At 40.4% G+C, this 19,566-nt stretch overlaps 1 protein-coding gene across 1 annotated transcript; it reads right to left on the bottom strand.

The window, feature by feature from the left end:
* Positions 1 to 755: 755 nt before the first annotated feature.
* Positions 756 to 6,747, bottom strand: IGFBP1 (insulin like growth factor binding protein 1). The gene is made up of 4 exons (XM_071429962.1): positions 6,357 to 6,747; positions 4,537 to 4,715; positions 2,806 to 2,931; positions 756 to 1,674 (listed from the first exon to the last, which is right to left on the bottom strand). Exons 1-4 carry the CDS (start codon positions 6,745 to 6,747, stop codon positions 1,543 to 1,545), a joined length of 828 nt encoding a protein of 275 aa, XP_071286063.1. The 3' UTR covers positions 756 to 1,542.
* Between the last annotated feature and the right edge of the window lie 12,819 nt (positions 6,748 to 19,566).

Genomic DNA, 19,566 nt, shown 5'->3' with positions numbered 1-19,566 from the left:
GCAGAGATCACACTTTCATTTTGCAGTTTCAACAAGCAGCTTCCCTCTCCCATTTAAAACTCAGTTTGTGCCAACAAATGGCAGGAGAATTTTAGGCTTTCACTTCTGCCAGACTCTTAGAAAATGTTATCACTATCCTCCCCGGCTGTTTTCATAGGAAGGGCTGGTGCAGACTCTTTTCACCTGTGCGTCTTGCTTAGTCCCACACCCATTTCTTCATGGACAAAATCAGCTTGAAGCCAGAATGAAAGTCACTTGCATTCTCTTTTTCTCTGCAATCACTAAGTCAAAGGAACATGTAAGGGAGGGAAATGGACTGTATCCCAAGCCAGGAGCACCCTCTTCTCTGCTTTCAGAAAAAAGTGTGAGACTGTTTTTTTCCCAGCCTCCTTTTTATAACTTCTGACTTTATGTGCAGGAAATGGCTCTTTCTAGTCTTGATGTTATCTTGTAAATGTACTAATACTGCTGCCTTGGGCATTTGAGTGGAGAAAGGCATCCAAATTTCCTCTCCAGAAAATCTTTTAATAACTTCCCTTGGAGGCAGCTGTTTTAACCAAGACAGAGGCTTGCATGGCACAGCTGGGACTGGAGAGGAAAGGACTAGGGCAATGGGGAAAGGAGACCAAAAAGAAGGAAACTCATTGAATGTAAAAGGAGCATGGCATGCAGGAGGCAGATTTGCAAGACTTTTGCCTGTTTTCCTGCTGAGGTCAGACTGTTGAAGGGAAACAAGCAGAAAACAAGAGACAAGGGCAGAGCAGAAGACTTTTAATAGCTCAAGCTCATTTTAAATAATATTGTCAACATTGTGAATGACTTACATCATCAAAGGTGGTGCAGAATATCATATTGTGTTTTGCCATTTATCCAGTGCATATATTTAAAAACTATACAAATACTGTCCCATCAGGAGCTTCGGTATATAATATTTCTTTTTTAAGAAACAGACTAGCATTGAAACAGAGGTGCAAAAGTAACATAATATGTTCACAAAACAAGTTTTAAATAAGTTTCTAAGCATGCTTTCTACTGAAATCTAGTTTTAAAAATTCAGTTTTACATCTATAAATATGTAGTACAAAAATGCAAGTTTACAAGCCATTTTTTCCAATAGCTATGCCATTTGAATACTTAAATTGTAGCATTCCTCCAACATGATGCATATATTTAAGCACAATAATATTAAGTATTTAAATATAAAGTTATGAAGTGTTTGAGAATATAAATTAGTAACAACACATAGAGACAAAAATACATGCAGTGTGAAATAAATAATTCATCAGCTTTACATATGAGAGTATATATAATATTATACAAACCAAATATACAAGATTATAGGATTTGATCTTGCAGTAGCTCACATTTGTCACTTAAACATGTAGGCAATCTCAGTGCAGTAAAATGTTACTTTATGGGGTTACTCATATACTCCAAATCAGGTGCACAAGACTACCTAGTGAAATGGCTCCTGACTGGAATGGTTCCTGACTATAACAGGCCCCACAGAAAACTTGGTGTGAAAAACCTTGGGGTTTAGTTTTATTCTTGTGAGCTGAGATACTGTTGGCATTCTGGGTCTCCTTTAATTGCTGGAGATCTGGGAATTCTTCTGCCATTTTCCGGATAGACACACCAGCATTCAGCAGACTCTCCATTCAGCAAAGTTTCACACTAGAATAGTATTAGCAAAAAAAAAACCCAAACACAATAAGTAACTGTAAGATTACCTGTGAGGTGTTGGACACAATTAGGATCAGAAGATGGGGACCTGCCATGCATAGTCTTGTTTTGAATGCAGTGGTCTGCAGAGCCTCTAAACAACACACTCGGTTAGGGAACCAAGACCTAAGCTCAGCAATCACAACAGCAACTTCAGACTTAAAACTGTCCAGCCCTTGGTGAACAGCAGTAGAAAAAAGCAGTATCTCCCAGCACCAGTGTGAGAAATGGAAGGATGGCAGAATATACAATCTTATAGGGTGAGAGCAGTGATTGAATTTTCTGTCTCTTCACACAAGGAGACAAAAAAGGTGATATGTTTTGGGTTTTTTTCTTGAGGAGGGGCTTAAACTGGTTTCTGTTTCTGCTTGATTAGATCCCAGGTCACAGTGTTCATGAGTCACACTGTGATGCTATGCCCAAAACCAAGGAGTCTTGGTGACACAGAATTATGCAGACCTACTAAATTTGTGTGCATGACCTGTGGTTACAGGGTGTGGCTTGAGGTTTGGAGCTTTAGTTAGTTTTGCAGATTACTCTCACTGTAACTTGCAAAAGATTTTTTGAGGGTATAATGGAAATGAGCAAATAACCTAATCCACAGGCACAAATCAGTATTTTTGTTAGGCTTTCAGAAGGTTAATTTTTCTCTAAAGAGTTTTTTTTTTCCACTGCCTATGTAGGTTTTCTGCTGCCTGTGAGCTGAGAGCCAGCCTCTTTTTACATAGTGACTATTATATATTCAATGGGTTTTGGCAGGTAGTATGGCAGATCTTATGAATTAATGTCAACTGAATGAATGCTAACAAATCGGGTACATGGGAGCAGATAGGGTTAAAATATTTTGGAAAAGGCTCTGAGTACACCTGTTTTGTGAAGGGAAAATACTTTTGCCTCTATTGCTGGCAGCCACCAGCATGCAGCTCACCTTGAAGAGAAGGACACACCATCTGCTCTAAGTATCCCTGTTTTCACAACCTGCTGCAAACTTGTGAGTTTGGGAGCAGAGGGCTGTGAAAGGGTTGGCTATATCAGGCTAGTCGCAGCACTGCTGTGAGCAGAGAGGGGGGAAAAGGCACACACCTGTTTGCTGTGGTAAAATCCATTCTTGTTGCAGTTGGGCAAGTAAAATTTGTAAATCTCCCCTCTGCTTCTCTGAGCCTTCACCAATTTATACAGGGCTCTGTAAAGCTCCTTCTGACAAGGACTCTGCAAGTATACCAGGGTAGTGAATACCAGAATCACAAGTAAATCAGCTACATAAAAGGTGATCAGAATATAGACAGTAAAAAGCTGAAAATACTTATTAGGCATAAAGTCTACACCGGACTGTTTTGCATGTAGTTTTTCTTCTGTCAGTAGAAGCACAGAAAACTCTGGTGTTGCATTCAGACCTTTGTTTTTATTCTTTGAGGTTTTTTCTGTTCTATAAACATGGAGATTTTAGTCCTTAAATTGCCACTCAAGAAAATTCACCCTGTACTAAGTAAACACATTACTGCTTAGAGGATACAATCTCTCCTCTTATAGGGAGGTGGAAGTTAGAAGACTGGTACATGAGATTGGTCATGTTTTCCAGGTTGCCATGGCTTGTGCTGTGTTGATATATGGAAGATAGGTACAAGACATACAGAGATGGTGCAAGAACAAATATCTGAATGTTTTTTATCTTTTGAACAGGACAGACCCGTTGCCAAAGCAACACGGAGCCATTCTATAGCTCTGGGACCAAACCCCAAAGTTCTTGGAACTGGGAATGAAGAACTGTTTGCAATATTCACTGTTTTCACAATTTGCTGGCTCTCTTTTTCAAAGTCACAATTTCTGTACATCAATAGTACCTAACACATTTGAATCAGTACAAGAAAGGAAAAGTAACTGAATAAATATTTCTACTTCTGAGTGAAAGCATAAACTCTGCTTTTGCAAAACCTCCCATGTTAGCCCCTCATATAAGCTGTCATATTCCAGTCTGTGGGTTTATCTGTGGCTCAGGGTGAGAAAAGCAAAAGCCCAAAAAATCAGAATTGCAGCTAACAGTACATGTACATATTCAAACTAAATCAATGATTAAGTCCCGTTCTGGATATGGAATGAGGCTTCCTAAGGTAGGGTGGTGATTAGTATATGTTTTCTTTTTCTTTTCCATTTTGTCAGTGACCATTACGAACCAAAGCTTCTGTGCTGCCCAACTAACCCAGCTCCATAATGCAGGGGTGCAGCTGCCGCCTGGGACCTGTCTAACTGTGGTTCTCTGGTGCCCTCAAGCGGAACACAAACCTGCTTGCAAAGGCCATCCATTCTCATTACCCAGTAGGATTTTGCAGTGTCGAGCCCCACTTTAATTGTTGAGGTTTTTTTTCTTTCTACATGAATACACTTAATAGTGTTTCCTTGTGATCAGAGTGAATCACAGAGTTTTGCATTGATGTTTCATCAATAACTTCATAGAAGGACTCCCTTTTATTTTGCTGTATGTTGGACCAGTGAAAAATGCCTTTTCTTAACTAAAACTAAAAAGGAGTCCAATAATTTAATATAGATTCTTGTAAATTAAGGGGGCAGGTTATAATCTGATTGTAAATATGGTGAAACATTCAGCCTCTGCATGAAGTCTGTTTAGGACATACCTGATGCACACATGTTATTATGGCTCCAGACATTTTGTCTGTTCCTCAAGCATGTGATGAGAACATTCCAAAAGCTGCTTTGCCAGCTACCCAAAATACTGATATTTCAAGGTTGCTGCTAGAAATTTCAGTAGAGCAAGGCTCTACTGAAATGGTCTCTGAAAGTTTTACAAAGAAAACCCACCTGCTCTTTCCATTTCTTGAGTTCAGATATTCTCTTTGCTTTCATGTTTTCATACGCAGTGATGGAATTCCAGGGAGTTGATTTATCCTGGCCTATGGGAAACATCAACTGATAGTTCAGCAGCTGATCCTGTGTTATTTCAGTGCTTTCCAGAGGCATATCATCAGGTTCTATAGAATCTGGAAGTGATGATATTAAAGTAAACATCTTCAGTGAAATTTGGCACTTATTTCTCAAAGTTTAAAAAGGTGAAAAGAAAGATCAACCAAAAGAAAAGAAAAAGTAATATCTAAGACATCCATTACAGTAGATCCTGTAAGAATAAATTACATGTGCAGCATGGCAAATTATACCTTGATAATAAATTCACAGAAGGGCTCAGCAGCTATTCTCTAATGTTGGTTATTTTATGATCCTTCAAAACTACTTGAATCCCAAAGATGAAGTTGCAGCCCATCTGTTAAAAGTGAAAAAAGCCTTCTCGAGTACAGTGGGTTGTAGAAACTTGGCTAAATGAGAAAAGATTGATGTTAAACTTGTAATGAATTTAGATTTTTGTCAGCATGATGTACTTCTGGTTTTATTCATGAAAGGAAATGGTCAAGACCTCATCCCATGGTATCCTGTACTTTGCTCTTGCCTCATAAATAAGAAGGGGTAGCAATTCACAGGGGCCAGAAGTAGCTCCTGCTGATCTGCAGTAGACCAAATAGCAAAGAACTGGCAGAAAATATTTGTTTCTGCCTGATCATGGCCTTCATACCAGTGCCTAAATCAGCATGTGTGAACTCTTCCACTGAAAGCAAGAGAAGATCTTTGCAATTGCAGGTGATTCATCATAGGATAAAATTTTTACGTATCTAAATTACTTGCTGGATGAAGGCTGTAAACAGGCAATGGATTGAAAATGTTCAAGAAAAAATGAAGGTGAGATATTAAGGAGGCAAAAAAAGGAAGAAAGAAAGTAAGGAAGGAATGAAGCTAGCAAACTCTGGAAAAATCAAATCAAATATAATGCAGGTAGCTTAAATACTCAATTTGATCACTGTTCTCTGCCTTCCCCACCCCCTCAACTACAAGAGAAACTCCACTTCTACTAATGGCTATTGTTATTTTGAGTCAATGATGATTATTTTTGTAATGCTACCAAGTTACCTTAATAACCACTTCATAGACATAGCTGTAGTGATGATGAAAATAATAACAATCATCATCATTATTATAATAATATTAAATTGAAAAATACTAAAATAACACTGAAGAAATTCCTGCCCATCATATAGTCTAAGATGCTTGAGATGCCTTTTTGCCTCAAGATAATTTGGCTAGCACTCCATTGCTCCAGGTACATTTTATTCCCAGGCACAAAGCCTTTTCATTCTTATCATGACTTTTAGAGATGGACATAACCAAAGCCTATAAAACATTTGTCCTACTCCAGCTACTGTCTGCTACTAAAGAAAAATTGTCTGCAGCCTCCCAGATATGTTATTGTAGTTATTCTGCATTGTTCCATCATTATGCTTGAGGGTTTTCATGCTTTCAGATTGTAGCGTACTAGCTTGTTGTGAACATCTTAGGTCCGGCACCAGGATGCATCTCAGCTCGAACAGGTCAGAGCACGTTTCCCTGGAAAGTGCATTCCAACCTCACTATATTTCAGACACCTCCCTAACTTCGCTCATTGTTCCCAGCTTCTGGCTCCCATAGCCTGCCAATTCCTCCGGCCGCCCTCGGCGAGGGCTGTGCCGCAGCGCCCGGCGCGCAGCTCCCGACCGGGCCCGTGAGGCGCGCGGAGCAGGGACGCTATGGCGCGGTACCTGCCGGCTCTTCTGTACGCATCTCTCCGATCTCGCTGGCGGGCAAGCACGTCCCGTGCCCCTGGATGAGGGCGGAGAGCGGCCGGGACTCCCCTGCGGGGATGTGGCAGCGGAGTCCCAGGCGGCAGCGGGCGGTGTAGACCCCACAGGGCTGCCCCGGCCCGAGGGCGCAGATCTGACAGCAGCCGCAGCCCGGCTGCCGGGCAGCCTCCGGGCAGTCGGGCGGGACGGGCGGACACAGAGCGAGCCTCTCCGGGGTGCAGGGGGCGCAGAGCACGGGCTGCGCGCCGCGGGCGAGGCGGCCGGCCGGCAGCGCCGGCAGCAGCAGCAGCGCCTGGAGCAGCAGCGCCGGGAGCCAGCCGCGGCACAGCGCGCACTGCGGGCCACTCATGCCGCTGGGCAGGGGCCAGGGGAGGGCAGCTTGGCGGCCTGGAGAGCAGGAGGCACCTCACATACATTCGGCTTGCCGGGGCCATTTATACAGTGCTTTGCCTGAGTACTAATCTTTAACCCCGAGTTAATTATTATCTGAACAGGGGGGCCAGAGAAGCGTCGTTTCACTGGCCGTTCAAGTCCCTGGCCGCTGTTCCCCTCCCCTTTCACTTTCCTCCTTTATCTATTTTCTTTCCTCCAGACATGCAGGAATGCTTTTATTCCCTCACTCCCACCTCTTTGCCCCAACGCAGTTAACGAGGAAAAATGTGGTGCGGGCTGGAGAGAGAATTGGCACAAGGCAATGGATAAGTGGGGGCTATTCCCCCCCCCCCCCCCCTTTTTTGCTTGTTGCAAATGTCTCCTGTTCTTGACTTTTCATAAAAATGTAAATGTTCAAAAAAAAGGGGGGGAAAGGGTGGGGGGAGGAGGGAAATCCCATTGAAACTGAAGTAACTGAATTCATATTTCCACAGCAGCAACTGCAACAAACCCTTGTTTAATTTTTGTCACGTGGCTGCAGGTTAGGACTACACTGACATACCTAAGAGGAGGCCTCAAGGGTAATAAAGCCATCAGGATCTTGTAACTACTGCACATACGCACGTAGGAGTCCTTGCATTAACCTCCGGGGGTGGCTGCGCAGCTGCTGCAGGATCTTGTGTGCCTGGGCTCAGTTTTGCTCCTGGGGTGAGAGAAGGATCAGTCCCCAAAACATGCACTTCAGGGAAACCAGTATTTTGTCAAACAGTTAAAAAATAAACTAGATACCTGCTTTTCTGTCTGTCCTTTTAACTCTCTCCATCTCCTCACGTATCACCTAAGGGAGGTGTAGGTGGGAAATCTTTCCTTTTCTGCTTTGCCTGCAACAGTTGTAACTCTAGTAAAAGTACTCAAACTTCACTGTGCTGAACAGATTATTTTATCCTGGTATTCACAGTATGTACCAAGCTTGAAATAGCACATTCCACTGCAAAGTCATGTAATGCAGCATGATTTTTTGTTTACTTGATTTTTTTTTTTTTTTTTACATTTATTTATCTTCTTTTGTAAATACATCATTTATGTGAAAGAAAGTGAAGCAGAACTGCAGGGAATGTTTAATGTTGTTATTCACCCTGTTCTTCAGTATTGATGACAAAGGTTTTATTGATAATGCAGTGATTTCTTACCCCTCTATACTCATAAGTTAGTTCTCAAAAGAATTCTCATTGATTACAGACTTGAAACATTTTCACTTAATTACTTTTTTTAAAAATTCAAATACTTTCAGGCATCTCTATCTCTATACACCAAAATTGAAACTCATTAGTATTTAAAGTACTTTAAAGAAACCTAATTTTACAGATTTTAAAATAATTCTCTGGACTTCACATGTTTGACTGGGAGTAAATTTTGGCTAAAAATGTAGGGAACAACAATTGCAATTAGACTTTTCAAACTATTTTCCCACTCTCATTTCTACTTTTTCTTGTGCATCTGTCTTGGAAAACTACGACTCTCTTACCATTCAAAATGAAGTGAAAAATATACAGGAATGTGTCTATTTCCTCTCCCAAAGAGAAAAAGGAAACAAGGCAAAACAAAGTCTCTTTCATGAAGAAACATTAAAAAAAACCCCAAAAAAACTAATGGAAAATAGACCAAGTTGTAAAATGACAAAGACCCAAAGAACTCATATGCATTTGTATATGTGCATGTGTGTATTCATCAATTTATCTATGGATTTTGCTGTTTAGACAGCTTTGTATGAACTGAATTGAGGGTCATTGACTGACTGCTTAACATAAGCTACTGGCCTCTGAAATTATTGTACTCCAGCCTGCCACTGTCCTGACTGCAGTTTTTCTGTCTAAAAAAACTGAGGTGAACTGAGAGTAAACAGCTTTAAATGATATAAGTGAAGTGATTTTTTAAAAGGATATTTTAACTCACCACCATAATTTTAAGGAACGAGATATAGACACAATGCAAGAAGAGCATGCTTTTCTGATGTACAGGTCTACTTAAAAAAACTACCGTTAGTTTCAAAAAAATCTCATTCTTCCCATGCACCATCATGTTTTCAGATCTTCAGCACATTTTTCCATGCTGTCAGGCAGCTGGCAGCATCTGAACTGCTCAGGCAATTCCTAAGAACTTGTAGCCTTTAACAAGTCAGATTTTTTTCAGTGTACGCAGTAAGAGAAACAAAAGATAAACAACACTCCTCTCCACAAAGTGAAAAGTATTTTTGAAAGTGTTTTTGGTCTGTTTCCTTCATGGTTCCAGGTGCACTTGAAATCACAGCCCAACCCTTTTTTTCACTTGCTATCTTTTGTGAAATCAAATTGAGGAAACCTAAAAATCTGCCAAAGCATTTTGTGAGATGTTCTTCTGTACAAAAGGTAGACTCATAAAAATCAGTCCCTTCATATTTCATTATGTAAGGAACATATATTAGAACAGGTTATGATAACTTAGGACAGTATCAATCAACCAGAAAATGCTTTCATATAGGCCATGGGACATCAATGAAGTGAAAGTATATGTTTATGTAGACTCTTGATGTCATACTACAACTCATCTACCAATCTCCATCTCTGACCCTGACATTTCTTTAAAGAACACAAGCAGATAAGAGCCAGGAGGTTAAAAACAGTAATGATGTAAAGTTGTGTTTACTGAAGACTTTTGATGGTAATTTTTAGGTTTTCCAACTGTTGACTCCTAACTTGAACCACTTGTCAAAAGACACCACATGAATCTCAGGCAAGGTTTACTTTTTCTGCAAGATTTTCCCGTTGGTTTCTCAATAATTCTTAGTCAATGACTTCACTTTGAGTGATAAATAAAGTTTGGGATTTTTTAAATTATTTTTCTTTAAAGTCATATGGAGTGACTCACAGAATGTAAAGTTCTATATACATTTGGGTACAAGTAATTTTTATTCACCAATTACCAAAAATTCAAGTAACTTGCCAAATCATTTCCTACTGAGACTGCTTATCTGGATATGTTTTAAAAAACCCCAAATAAACAGTGGAATATCCTCATTATCTTTTTTTAGGTAAGAAACAAATTCTAAATTTTAAGTATAATATCTCTAGTGGTTTTGGTTTGCTAATTTGAGATTTCTTGACTAATGTGCTAATTAGTGTGGGTTCAGTCCTGGCCAATTATTAATACACTCACTAGAATGTACTTACTTATTTCTTGCTGTGAGATAGGATTAGGAGAGAGGCAAAGCAGGCTCAAAACTTTAAAAGAGTATAAGAAAAATTTATTAACAGTAACTAAAAGAAAGAGTAATAAGAATCAGAACACAACCTTCAGAACACTTCTCCTCCCCCTATAAACATTTATTTCCCGCTGATAATGTAAAGAAACAAAACCTAAAATTTCCAGTCAGTTTACCACCTCTAGAATGGTCTTTCTTCAGTTCACTTAGGGAGAGAAGTCCCTCTTGTTAATGTCATAGAGACTTCTCCACAAGAAAACAGTTCTTTCATGGCTTTTAATTTCCACAAATAACAACCACCCGGGGAAATCTGCAATTGTGAAATCCCTCCTATTTTCACAGCATCTCCCACAGCTGTGTTTATGGGCCATGTCAACTTATGGGGTACAGTTTTAAAGATGAGTTGTTTAAAAGCAAAGGTTCTCGTTATCAATCTCTGAAACCATGTTCATCTCTAGGAACAGAGATCTCCTCTTCCTGGGGGCACAGGATCTTCATCACTCTTCTCTCCTTCTCTGTTCAAACTTCTAGTAGGATTACAGCTACTTCAACATCTGTTTACTTTAGTATGGTGGCCTTTGCTCAATACCTACAATTTGAACACTTTAATCTCCCCATACCTTCATGCGTTACGGGGAAAAAAAGAGTCCTACTCCATAGCTTTATAAGAGGATTTCAGCCTAAAACTAAAGGCTCATCCCTCCTATCTGGGACTTGACTTCTTCTTCACTGACCTCAGTGTATTCATGTTGTTTCTTTACGTGTCTACACTTCTGACATGTTCTCTCACTTGAGGGAGGATTGAAGCACTGAAAGAGTCAATATCTTGCCTGGGGCCCGTCGATGGTCACATGGCCCCGGCTGGACTCGGTAGCTTGTGGCGGGAATGTGGCTGGGGGGGCAGCCAGGGTCTCAGCAGGCAGCACGCCAGGGCTGTAGCAGCCAGGGTCTCAGCAGGCAGCACGCCAGGGCTGATGGCTTCTCCTCTGCCCCTGCCCAGCAGCCAATGCGGGGGTCCAGCGGGCGTCCTGCGGCAGGGGCCGCCTGGCCTGGCGCTGCCTGGCCGAGATAGGGGCCCGGCTGGCTGGCTATATCTCTTTGCCAGTCTGAAGGGAAAAGAGTTCCTGGGTTTCTTTCGTCTTTAACATGTGTTTTTCACAGAAGCGTGTATAGCTTTCCAATGGTTTAACAGATTATCAATTCTCAAAACCAGGTACTGATTGGTTTCCTTTCAGACAGAAGAAACTGCTAACAGTCTCTCCCAAAACATCACTTCTGTGATGCAAAACTAACACAATATCCAAAACCACTGTGATGCACACACATACATACCACAGACAAATGGCATCAAGCATATGAAGAGAAACAGCTATGATACAAATATAAAACCCCTGGTTTCTAATCTGATTTTATTACATATAAAAGAATGCTTTATTTCAGCTGTGTGGGTTCTTATCAGGAATTCCAGTCAATTGATTTTGCTTAGGTTCTTGATGAATAATTTGATTCACACATGTTTTGGTTGTTGTCACTTCATTGCAATGACATATAAGCCATTTGGTCTTATTTATCTATTCTGATTGGGTAAATACAACTTTTAGAACTAAATTCTGCATGCAGAAAAGGATGTGTTCCAAGTTTGTGTTGCACTAACTTTTGGAAGCAGACTGACTTTTGCTATTTTGCCCCAGCAATTAATTTGGCTAAAATGTGGGAAATAGCTTATAAATACCTAAAACTAAAACTAGAAACTCTAGTGAGAGGCTGTCTCATGGCGAGTCTAGCTACGGAAGGCTTCTATAGATTTTCTGCATTAAATCATGGGTCATGAAAAAAAGAGAAAAATGTAGTTTCTCTCTTTGGTGGCACCCAAAGTGTCTGGGCACTGAGTAAAACACCTTGTTTGCAATGATGTGCATACATAGACCAGCCAGAAAACTATTTTCTACGAACGGTTGCACTCATCTGTCAAGAGAGGTTAAAGTCCTTTAGTCATCCTACCACGGGCCAGCTACTTTCTCAGTTTGCCTAGCTGGAAAAATAGTATAGAAACATTTTGACTTACTGTGGTATGACAAAGCTGAAAGTGTGTTACAGAGTATGAGTTCCTGTGTGGACAGTTAATATAAAAAAAACCCCTTCTGCTATAGTCAGCATTACTAAACCCAGGTAGGGGTGTTTCTGTGACCAGCCATGGAAATAAAGGCTTTTCAGTGCCTACTACAGTGAGCTATAGCTTAGAAGGGACTTTCAAATATATAAATTACCCCTTTAGCACTGGCTCCAGGCATCTAAACCAGGATAAGCTGTTTAAATATCTTTGTATTTTTCAGCCACTGTGTCTTTCCAGGCCCAAATAAGAAAAGAACCCCACTAACCATATGATATGCCCTTTACTGCAGGCTCTGAAGGCTGTAGGTGCTGATAGAGTGAGGCTCCAGCCCTCACCACCATAAGGTTTACTTGCTGAAGTTGTTGCTACCTTATGCCAATGAAAGAAAAGGCAAATTCCCCAGAGGTTTACTCTTAAAACAATTTAAACATAATAGCGCTTTCAAATACATATTCAAGCATCTCATGTGAAGTTTGAAGAGTAAGACTACCACTTACTTTAATGTCTGGGTCTGTCACACAGGTTAGATACCAGGATTCACATGAAACTCCCCTTTCTCCTTGAACTAATACATGGCTTTCCAGGCACAAGCATTTCTACATGTAATGGGGAGAAAAGCAGACAGTACTGATGGAGAAATGGGAGATCCAGACCCAGACCAGGGCCATCATAGTCACAGCCAGTTGTACCACTTAGAGGGAAAGTGCCTGGAGGACAACAGCCAGTGGTAATTAATGTGTATTGTTTTCTACCTTATCAAGTGCAACAGTGGATATTCTCTTTGACAGTAGATAGACTGGATATTGAAAGAAACTTACTGCTAACCCAAAACTGGAGGAGCCCCTGATGTTTCAAATTCCTGATCTTTTCTTTTGAGGTTTTATGGAGACTTTTAACCTCTGTGAATATATTTGGCTCTTAGTACTTAAATCTTAAGTGTCATTCTTTGATCTTTCCATTTTTAAAAAATGCTAATAAAAATAGGAATAGTCATAGGACCCAGACCAGAGTAAGTCAAGGGGTCCCTTTTCTCTGGTCAACTGTCCCTTGAAGGAGGAGGCCAAAACTGGTGACAAACATGCCAGAATTGTGCTTGCTAAAAGAACAGGGCCTTGCCTGCAGGCAGAGCAGAAGACAGTAGCCTGGAATTCTTAACAAGAGAGCACACAGAGTGATAAATGCTGTTAAAACAGGAGGACATATTTCTCTCTATCAATTAAAATTGTTTTTCACTTTTTGGCTATTCAGTTCTGGTTCTTAGAAAAATAACACAGTTTGCCCAGCTGCTTTTGTCAGGAAATCTGTCCTTGCCTTTTGCCCTGGGGCATTTCTGATTTCAGCAGGATTATTATTATTATTATTATTATTATTATTATTATTATTATTATTACTACAGTAATACCAAAAGTACTTTTTTCAGATTTCAGAGCCTCTAATGTTTCCTCAGATGTCATGAGACAGGACTCTGGGACTTCAGTCAGTTCTAGAGAGCCTGAGCCTTGCAAAGATTGCTGAAATCAGGTAGGCCACTGCTGTGAATCAGGTTTGCCTAAGCATTAGTGTCTGATAGTGTTGGATTTCACACTGGCCAAATTCCAGGCAACCATTCCCCCTTCCATGCCACAGCAGGACAGAGGAGAGCAAAAATTAAAGAAGGGCTCATGAGTTAAGGACCAAGAGAAAACACTCCAAGGGCAAAACAGGCTCAACTTAGAGGTACAAAGTGAATTTATTACTAACAAAATCAGAGAAGGATGATAAGAAGTAAAATAAGTCTTAAAACCACCTTTTCTTTCCCCCACTCCTCCCTCCTTCCCACTGAGAACACAGGAAGACCGGAGGTGGGGTTTTGGTCAGTTCGTCCCATGAGATCTTCCTCTGCTCAGGGAGAAGGGTCTTTCTCCTGTGAGACTGTGGGATCCCTCTTACAGGAGACAGTTCTCCAAGAACTTCTCCAACGTGGGTCCACTCTCATGAGAAGCAGCCTACCGCACCTGCTGCAATGTGAGGTGCTCCCACAGGCAAACAGTCCTCCCAAAATGCTGTGGCATGGGTTCCTTCCTTCTAATGTAATTTTCTACAAATTCATGTAGAATACATTTCCCCTAGGAGCTGATATTTTTCTCAGAGATAACTGTCTTGTGAAAAAACCTGTTTTACAGACTTATTAAGTATATGCAAAAAAAGCATATAACCTGATATTTTAAAATATCAAGTTCAGGACTTATTTTTCTTAAACTCACTGATTTTGCATTCTGAGAAACTATACTAGCCAGCAGACCTTTGTGGTGTCAAGAATCTGCTAAGGTGTTTTTGCTTCTCTTATTCATCTCTTCTCCAAATGTGATCATCATAGACTTTTCATTTTGCTGGTCTTACACAAAGAATTTGCTCTGTGGCTTGTTTTCTTTTATCAATTTTTATAATTTCCCAGCTGTGGCTAAAAATGTTCTACTGAATGTACTAGTAAAGGTCAGGATGCACTGTTGATTTGCATGCTTGCATCATAACCTTTGTGGTATAATTGCCAATCCTACAGCCTTAGTGAACTTTTTCTCAGCTACCCAGAGGTATTCAGGATGCCATACAGCACTTCTTTCTCCATTATTCCAGTTCCACCCCTTCTTTTTTCTTTCTAGCAGTTTACAATTATAACACATATCAACAGTTTATTTACAACATATGTTTTGTAAATAAATTTTTTGATTGTAATTGCAAGCCTTCCATCTTATTGCAGTGTCTTCCCTCTCACGGCTTCTTACTATTGCTGAGCTATGGTTTGTGAAAGTTTTGTGGTTTGTGTGATGTTTTTCTTCTAGAGGAGTAACAAATGCTAAAGCATCCATGACCTTTGCATGAATACTTTTCACACAACACCAATTTGATTTAAGTGCATGCCATAAGATGCGATGACTTGTTTGTGCTCTCTTGGCTGCCTACTTTGAAACCCATTTCACCTGGACATCTTGCAAGTGCTTTTTTTGGATCCAGTTCCTCTCCAAGTAAATTTGTCAGCAATCCTGCACATACTTTCTTTCCCATATTTGAGTTTGCATCAGATTTCCATACTATAGAATTGAATTATTCGATCTCTATGAAGAGAATCTTCATTTTCCTCTCTTAGAGGTGTGAGATATTTCTTTTCCCCTATCAGTGCTGGCACCTCCTCTTTAGGAGAAGATGTAAGCTTTAGGAGGATGATGGTATCTGCTTGTGGAAGAAGGTCACTACAAAGGACAAACCTGCAATGACATGAAGAGCTGAAAGCAGAAGACAGTTACAGTAAGAGATGTAGAGCTAGGAAAGGCCAAAGAATGAAGTAGAGAACAACAAAAGGGATCAATATGGCAACAACAGTAAGAAGCAGAAGAAATATGAAGGATATTTTTCCCCTTTCTTCTTTCCATTTCTGCTATAAAAATGAAGAAAAACAGGGGGAAAAAAACCACAAAGAAATCCACAAAGAAATAAAACATCACAGATACAGGACAGTGAGTGACAGAACAGTGATGCAAGTTCAACCTTATTTTTAATAAACACTTAGGCAACATGGAACTACTTTGACAGGTAACATGTAAAAGCACTGACTTCGTAGTAAGGCTAGAAACACTGCCTTACTGCCTTGTGAGCCAGGACATTTGGTTTCAAGCTCCTATCTCACATGAGAAGGGGATTTGAAATGCAATCTGTACTTCCAGAGTTTTGTACTGTGGGCTGCTGTTGAAATCAGATGGATAGAACTCCTATCTCACTGCTGTCTGCTACGCATCTTCATGCATATATACCATTTCATGATGGAGGGGTGGAGCTGCTGCATGTGCTGCATAGCCACATGTATGAGTATACCCAGGAGACTGGCAACTGTCAAGTTTTACAGGATTCACATGCCTGTTGGGACTGGCTGCACTGCTAAGCACCATTTAATTGCATAGAAGCATTAGGTAGGTATATAGTAGTAGAAAGCCTGAGCAAGGTTTGGGCTGGGTGAGGGTGAGCAGCTCAGGTCCGCATCCTAAAGGAAATGGTAAGATCTCTGCCTAGTTCAAGATTTTATCAATATTTGAAAATGTTTGCTTCTACTGCTCTAACTTTTCTAGGTGCTACTAGGCTCAGTGTTTGTTCATTTGTTTCTAGTAAGTTGGAAATACTGAGGAGGGAGCTGTTTTAGTAGGCATGGTGGAGTGCATCAACAGATGGAGCTAAGGGAGATCTGTGTGTTTGTATGTCTTATAGAACAAAACACAACCAAGTACAGGTCAGTGACACTGTTGTGTGATTTATTACTCAGGGTTTTGTCCATAACAGGAATGTAACTATGTTGTAACTTAGAGGGAAAAAAAAAACAACCCAAACTGTTTTTATTTAAAAGTTTCCCACTTTTCCTAGTTATTTTAAAATTTTTCAGCTGTGATGAGCAAAGGAAGGACCTAGTTTCCATTTGTCTGTTACATAAATCTAAAATATGTCAAATACATATGCTAAACATTTTTCTATTCAAACTGGCCTCCTACAGAAGCACTGCAGCTGGGCAGAGCACTCCCAGCTCTGTCAACAAGAGTACTACCATTGCTTCAGTGGGAACAAGGCCGAGCTCATAAATCCTGGGTGAAGACATTTCTGTCTCTTCCCTCTGTTCTTGGTAATGTTTTTGTTCTTCTCCCTCTAACATCATGCTTAGTCACCATCAGCAGGTAGGTTGTGTAATATCAGGGACAAGTGTACTGAAAACAACTCCATAGGTCAAGGTCATAGCTTCACTCCAAAAGGAAAAATACTGCCCTTAAAGAACACTCTCAATGAGAAGGCTGTTCTGAACTTACAAGCGTGTCCATGTTGCATATGAAAGTCAGGACAACACCAAAGCTCAAGAGCATGTTGCAACTCTGATTCACAATCATTCATGCAGGAAAAGGGCTTTTTGTTTTACAGAACAGGATGTCCTGGGGATTCTCTTCTCATAAGGATCTGGTGTCTGTAGCTGGTAACCTGTCTCAGTCTCAGCCGAAATCCATACTTAAGGTCTGTAATAATTAGGAAGGCTTCTTTTTTAGGGGTGTTGGATTTTACAACTCCCTTTAAGAATTTTTTTTTTTTTTGCACTGTGATGATATTGTAATATAAATACTCATAAAGGAACTTCATGCATGAAGAGAAGCACTAACCAAACAGTAATTTTGCCATTGTTTCCACTAGAGGATGAACATTTAAAAAGAGTGAAACTGCATACTAGTAGTGCTCCTCCCAAAGTCTATTCCTTTTAAAGTATACATACATAGTATGACAGAGAACTAGCCATATCATTTAAACTTAAAAATTTATTTCCAGAAGGGCTATGAGTCTGCTGAAGAAATGAAAGGAAGTTCAAGCTCTGTAAACAAATACAGAAAAAGAAGAGTTTGTTTGGTGGGTTTTTTAAAATTTTTTTTTCCTATGGACATTCTTACATGTGAACTATAGTTATAGCAGTATAGTTTTGTAAGTGCAATTTGATATATTTAGTTTCCCATTTTCTAGCAACCTGATTTTATAAATTAGACACAAATCTTTTTCTGAGAACACCATTCACTAAGGTCTGTGCTATATAGGTCTGGTTGAAATTCCTTGGGATTGTTGCATGCAATTAACCATTGATACTGTGGTTGCAGAATGTCAGACAAATGTTGGAAAACCCCTGAAGAACCAGTTGATTGTATTGATATTCTCATTAAATACTATAAGTGGTTTTATAACTTTTGCAAACTCATGAACACCTAAATTATTCCAAACCAAATATTACATAGTCTTTTCTATTTATTTTTTAACATTCTAGAGAGGAAATGGAAGTAGTTTGCAAAATCATGAGACCCCTTGGTTTTTTGCGTCTGTTTGCCTGATAGAGCTTGAAAACTTGGAAAGACCCAAAGTCAGTTCTGTGTTACCATTTGGTACAATTTGTTTTCCTCCACTGGGATTTTATTGGCACCAACTAGCTCCATGAACCTGACAGGGTGGTACCTTGCTCCCTGATAAACCTTCCCATCATTTACTGTGTTCTGAATTTCAGAGGTTTTGCATTGCCCTTGGAATGAAGACAAAGATACCTGAGACATTGAGTAGCCATATTCCCTGGATTAATCTTGCATTTAATGTAGCCCAAAGCAGGGCTTTAGAAGGAATTTTGCAGCAACTACACCCCTGGCCTCCTAAGGTCTGGAACTTGTCCCACACGACCTTTCCACTTGGCCTAACATCACAGAGGGCATCAACCTAAGTAGACAAAGGCACTTTGGGGTGTGACAACGGAGTCCGAGTCTTGGCAGAAGACCAGTGTTAGATATCAGAAGGTATCAGATGGGCAAAGAATCTAACAGTGAAGAGCAGGCACTAAAGACAAAAGACATTGGTGTCTTATAAGGAAGGAAAGAGCTAGAGACCAGATTGGAGAAGACATTAGAAGACTGAGAAACTGGATGGACAGGAGCCAAGACTGACTTTGAGAGGCAACAGTGAGAAAGAAAAGCAGAAACAATATCAAGACTTCCTGAGACTAGGATGAGAAACCTGAAGAAGGAGCAACTGGAACTGACTATCTGGGAAGGTACAAATAAACAAGAGACAGAACTGGGTCATTTGGATTAAGCATTGGGTCATGCAGCCAGATTAATCTGTGCTTTTCCCAGGGGTAGAGGAGGGTTTCACGCTAACCTTGCACTTGCCTGATCTTAGTTCAGCCCCTGGCACAAATCACAGATACTGATGAAATGCCTGCAGGCTCAGGGGGAATAGCAGCACATCTGCAACCATGCCTATTTTATCTCAAAAACAGCTTGGAATCTACACCAGCCAGGAGCTCTCTGGTTGCCAGAGGAACCTGTGGAGGCCAGACAAGCAGCCAGGGTAACACACACAAACAAATTCCAGAACATTAACTAAACTTGAAACCAAGTGAGCATTACTTGGCTCATGAACTGAAGGACACCATCACCCCACTGCTGGCTACACAGAAAGCCAGGTCTGAGGATAAGGCTGTTCTCCTGAGAAACTCTGAAGGATTTCACTTCAAGAATCATTAGCAAAAACATCCTGATTCCTTTTAAATCCTGAGAGAGATTGTAAAACCACAACTCCACTCTTACATTTTGGAGTGTAACATAGATGCTATTGATTGGCCTGTCTCATAATGTTGGCCTGGGACATACTTCCCCTTCTCTACTACCTTGGATATGAGATATTACAAGTTACAGTTTGTGGAAAGGAAATGCAAAAGTGTCCTTTGCGTCCATTCTTAACTGGCAGCTTCTTTAAATGGGACCTCTCCCCTTTGGGGTAGTTAGTGCCTGGAACAGCTGCAAAACCAGTATAAACCAGAAAAGTGCACATGCTACAGCCACACAAGTGCAGAAATATGTGTATGTAGGTGGTAAATCTGTTCTGGATTCCTGCTGCTGACACTCCATAGACAACTT

Source organism: Agelaius tricolor, unplaced genomic scaffold (assembly GCF_023055355.1).
Source record: "Agelaius tricolor isolate 1412-34295 unplaced genomic scaffold, bAgeTri1.0.p SCAF_6, whole genome shotgun sequence".
NCBI classification, from domain to species: domain Eukaryota; kingdom Metazoa; phylum Chordata; class Aves; order Passeriformes; family Icteridae; genus Agelaius; species Agelaius tricolor.
Note: the sequence above shows the minus strand (reverse complement) of the source record. Positions and strands in the feature narration are given on the sequence as shown.

Excerpts from the sequence above, each read along its gene's own strand:
- IGFBP1 (XM_071429962.1), bottom strand. The coding sequence starts at position 6,747 with ATGAGTGGCCCGCAGTGCGCGCTGTGCCGCGGCTGGCTCCCGGCGCTG. Across the intron at positions 4,716-6,356 it reads GCGTACAGAAGAGCCGGCAG|ATTCTATAGAACCTGATGAT; the intron begins GTACCGCGCCAT and ends CATCACTTCCAG. Across the intron at positions 1,675-2,805 it reads GATTTTACCACAGCAAACAG|TGTGAAACTTTGCTGAATGG; the intron begins GTGTGTGCCTTT and ends ATACTATTCTAG.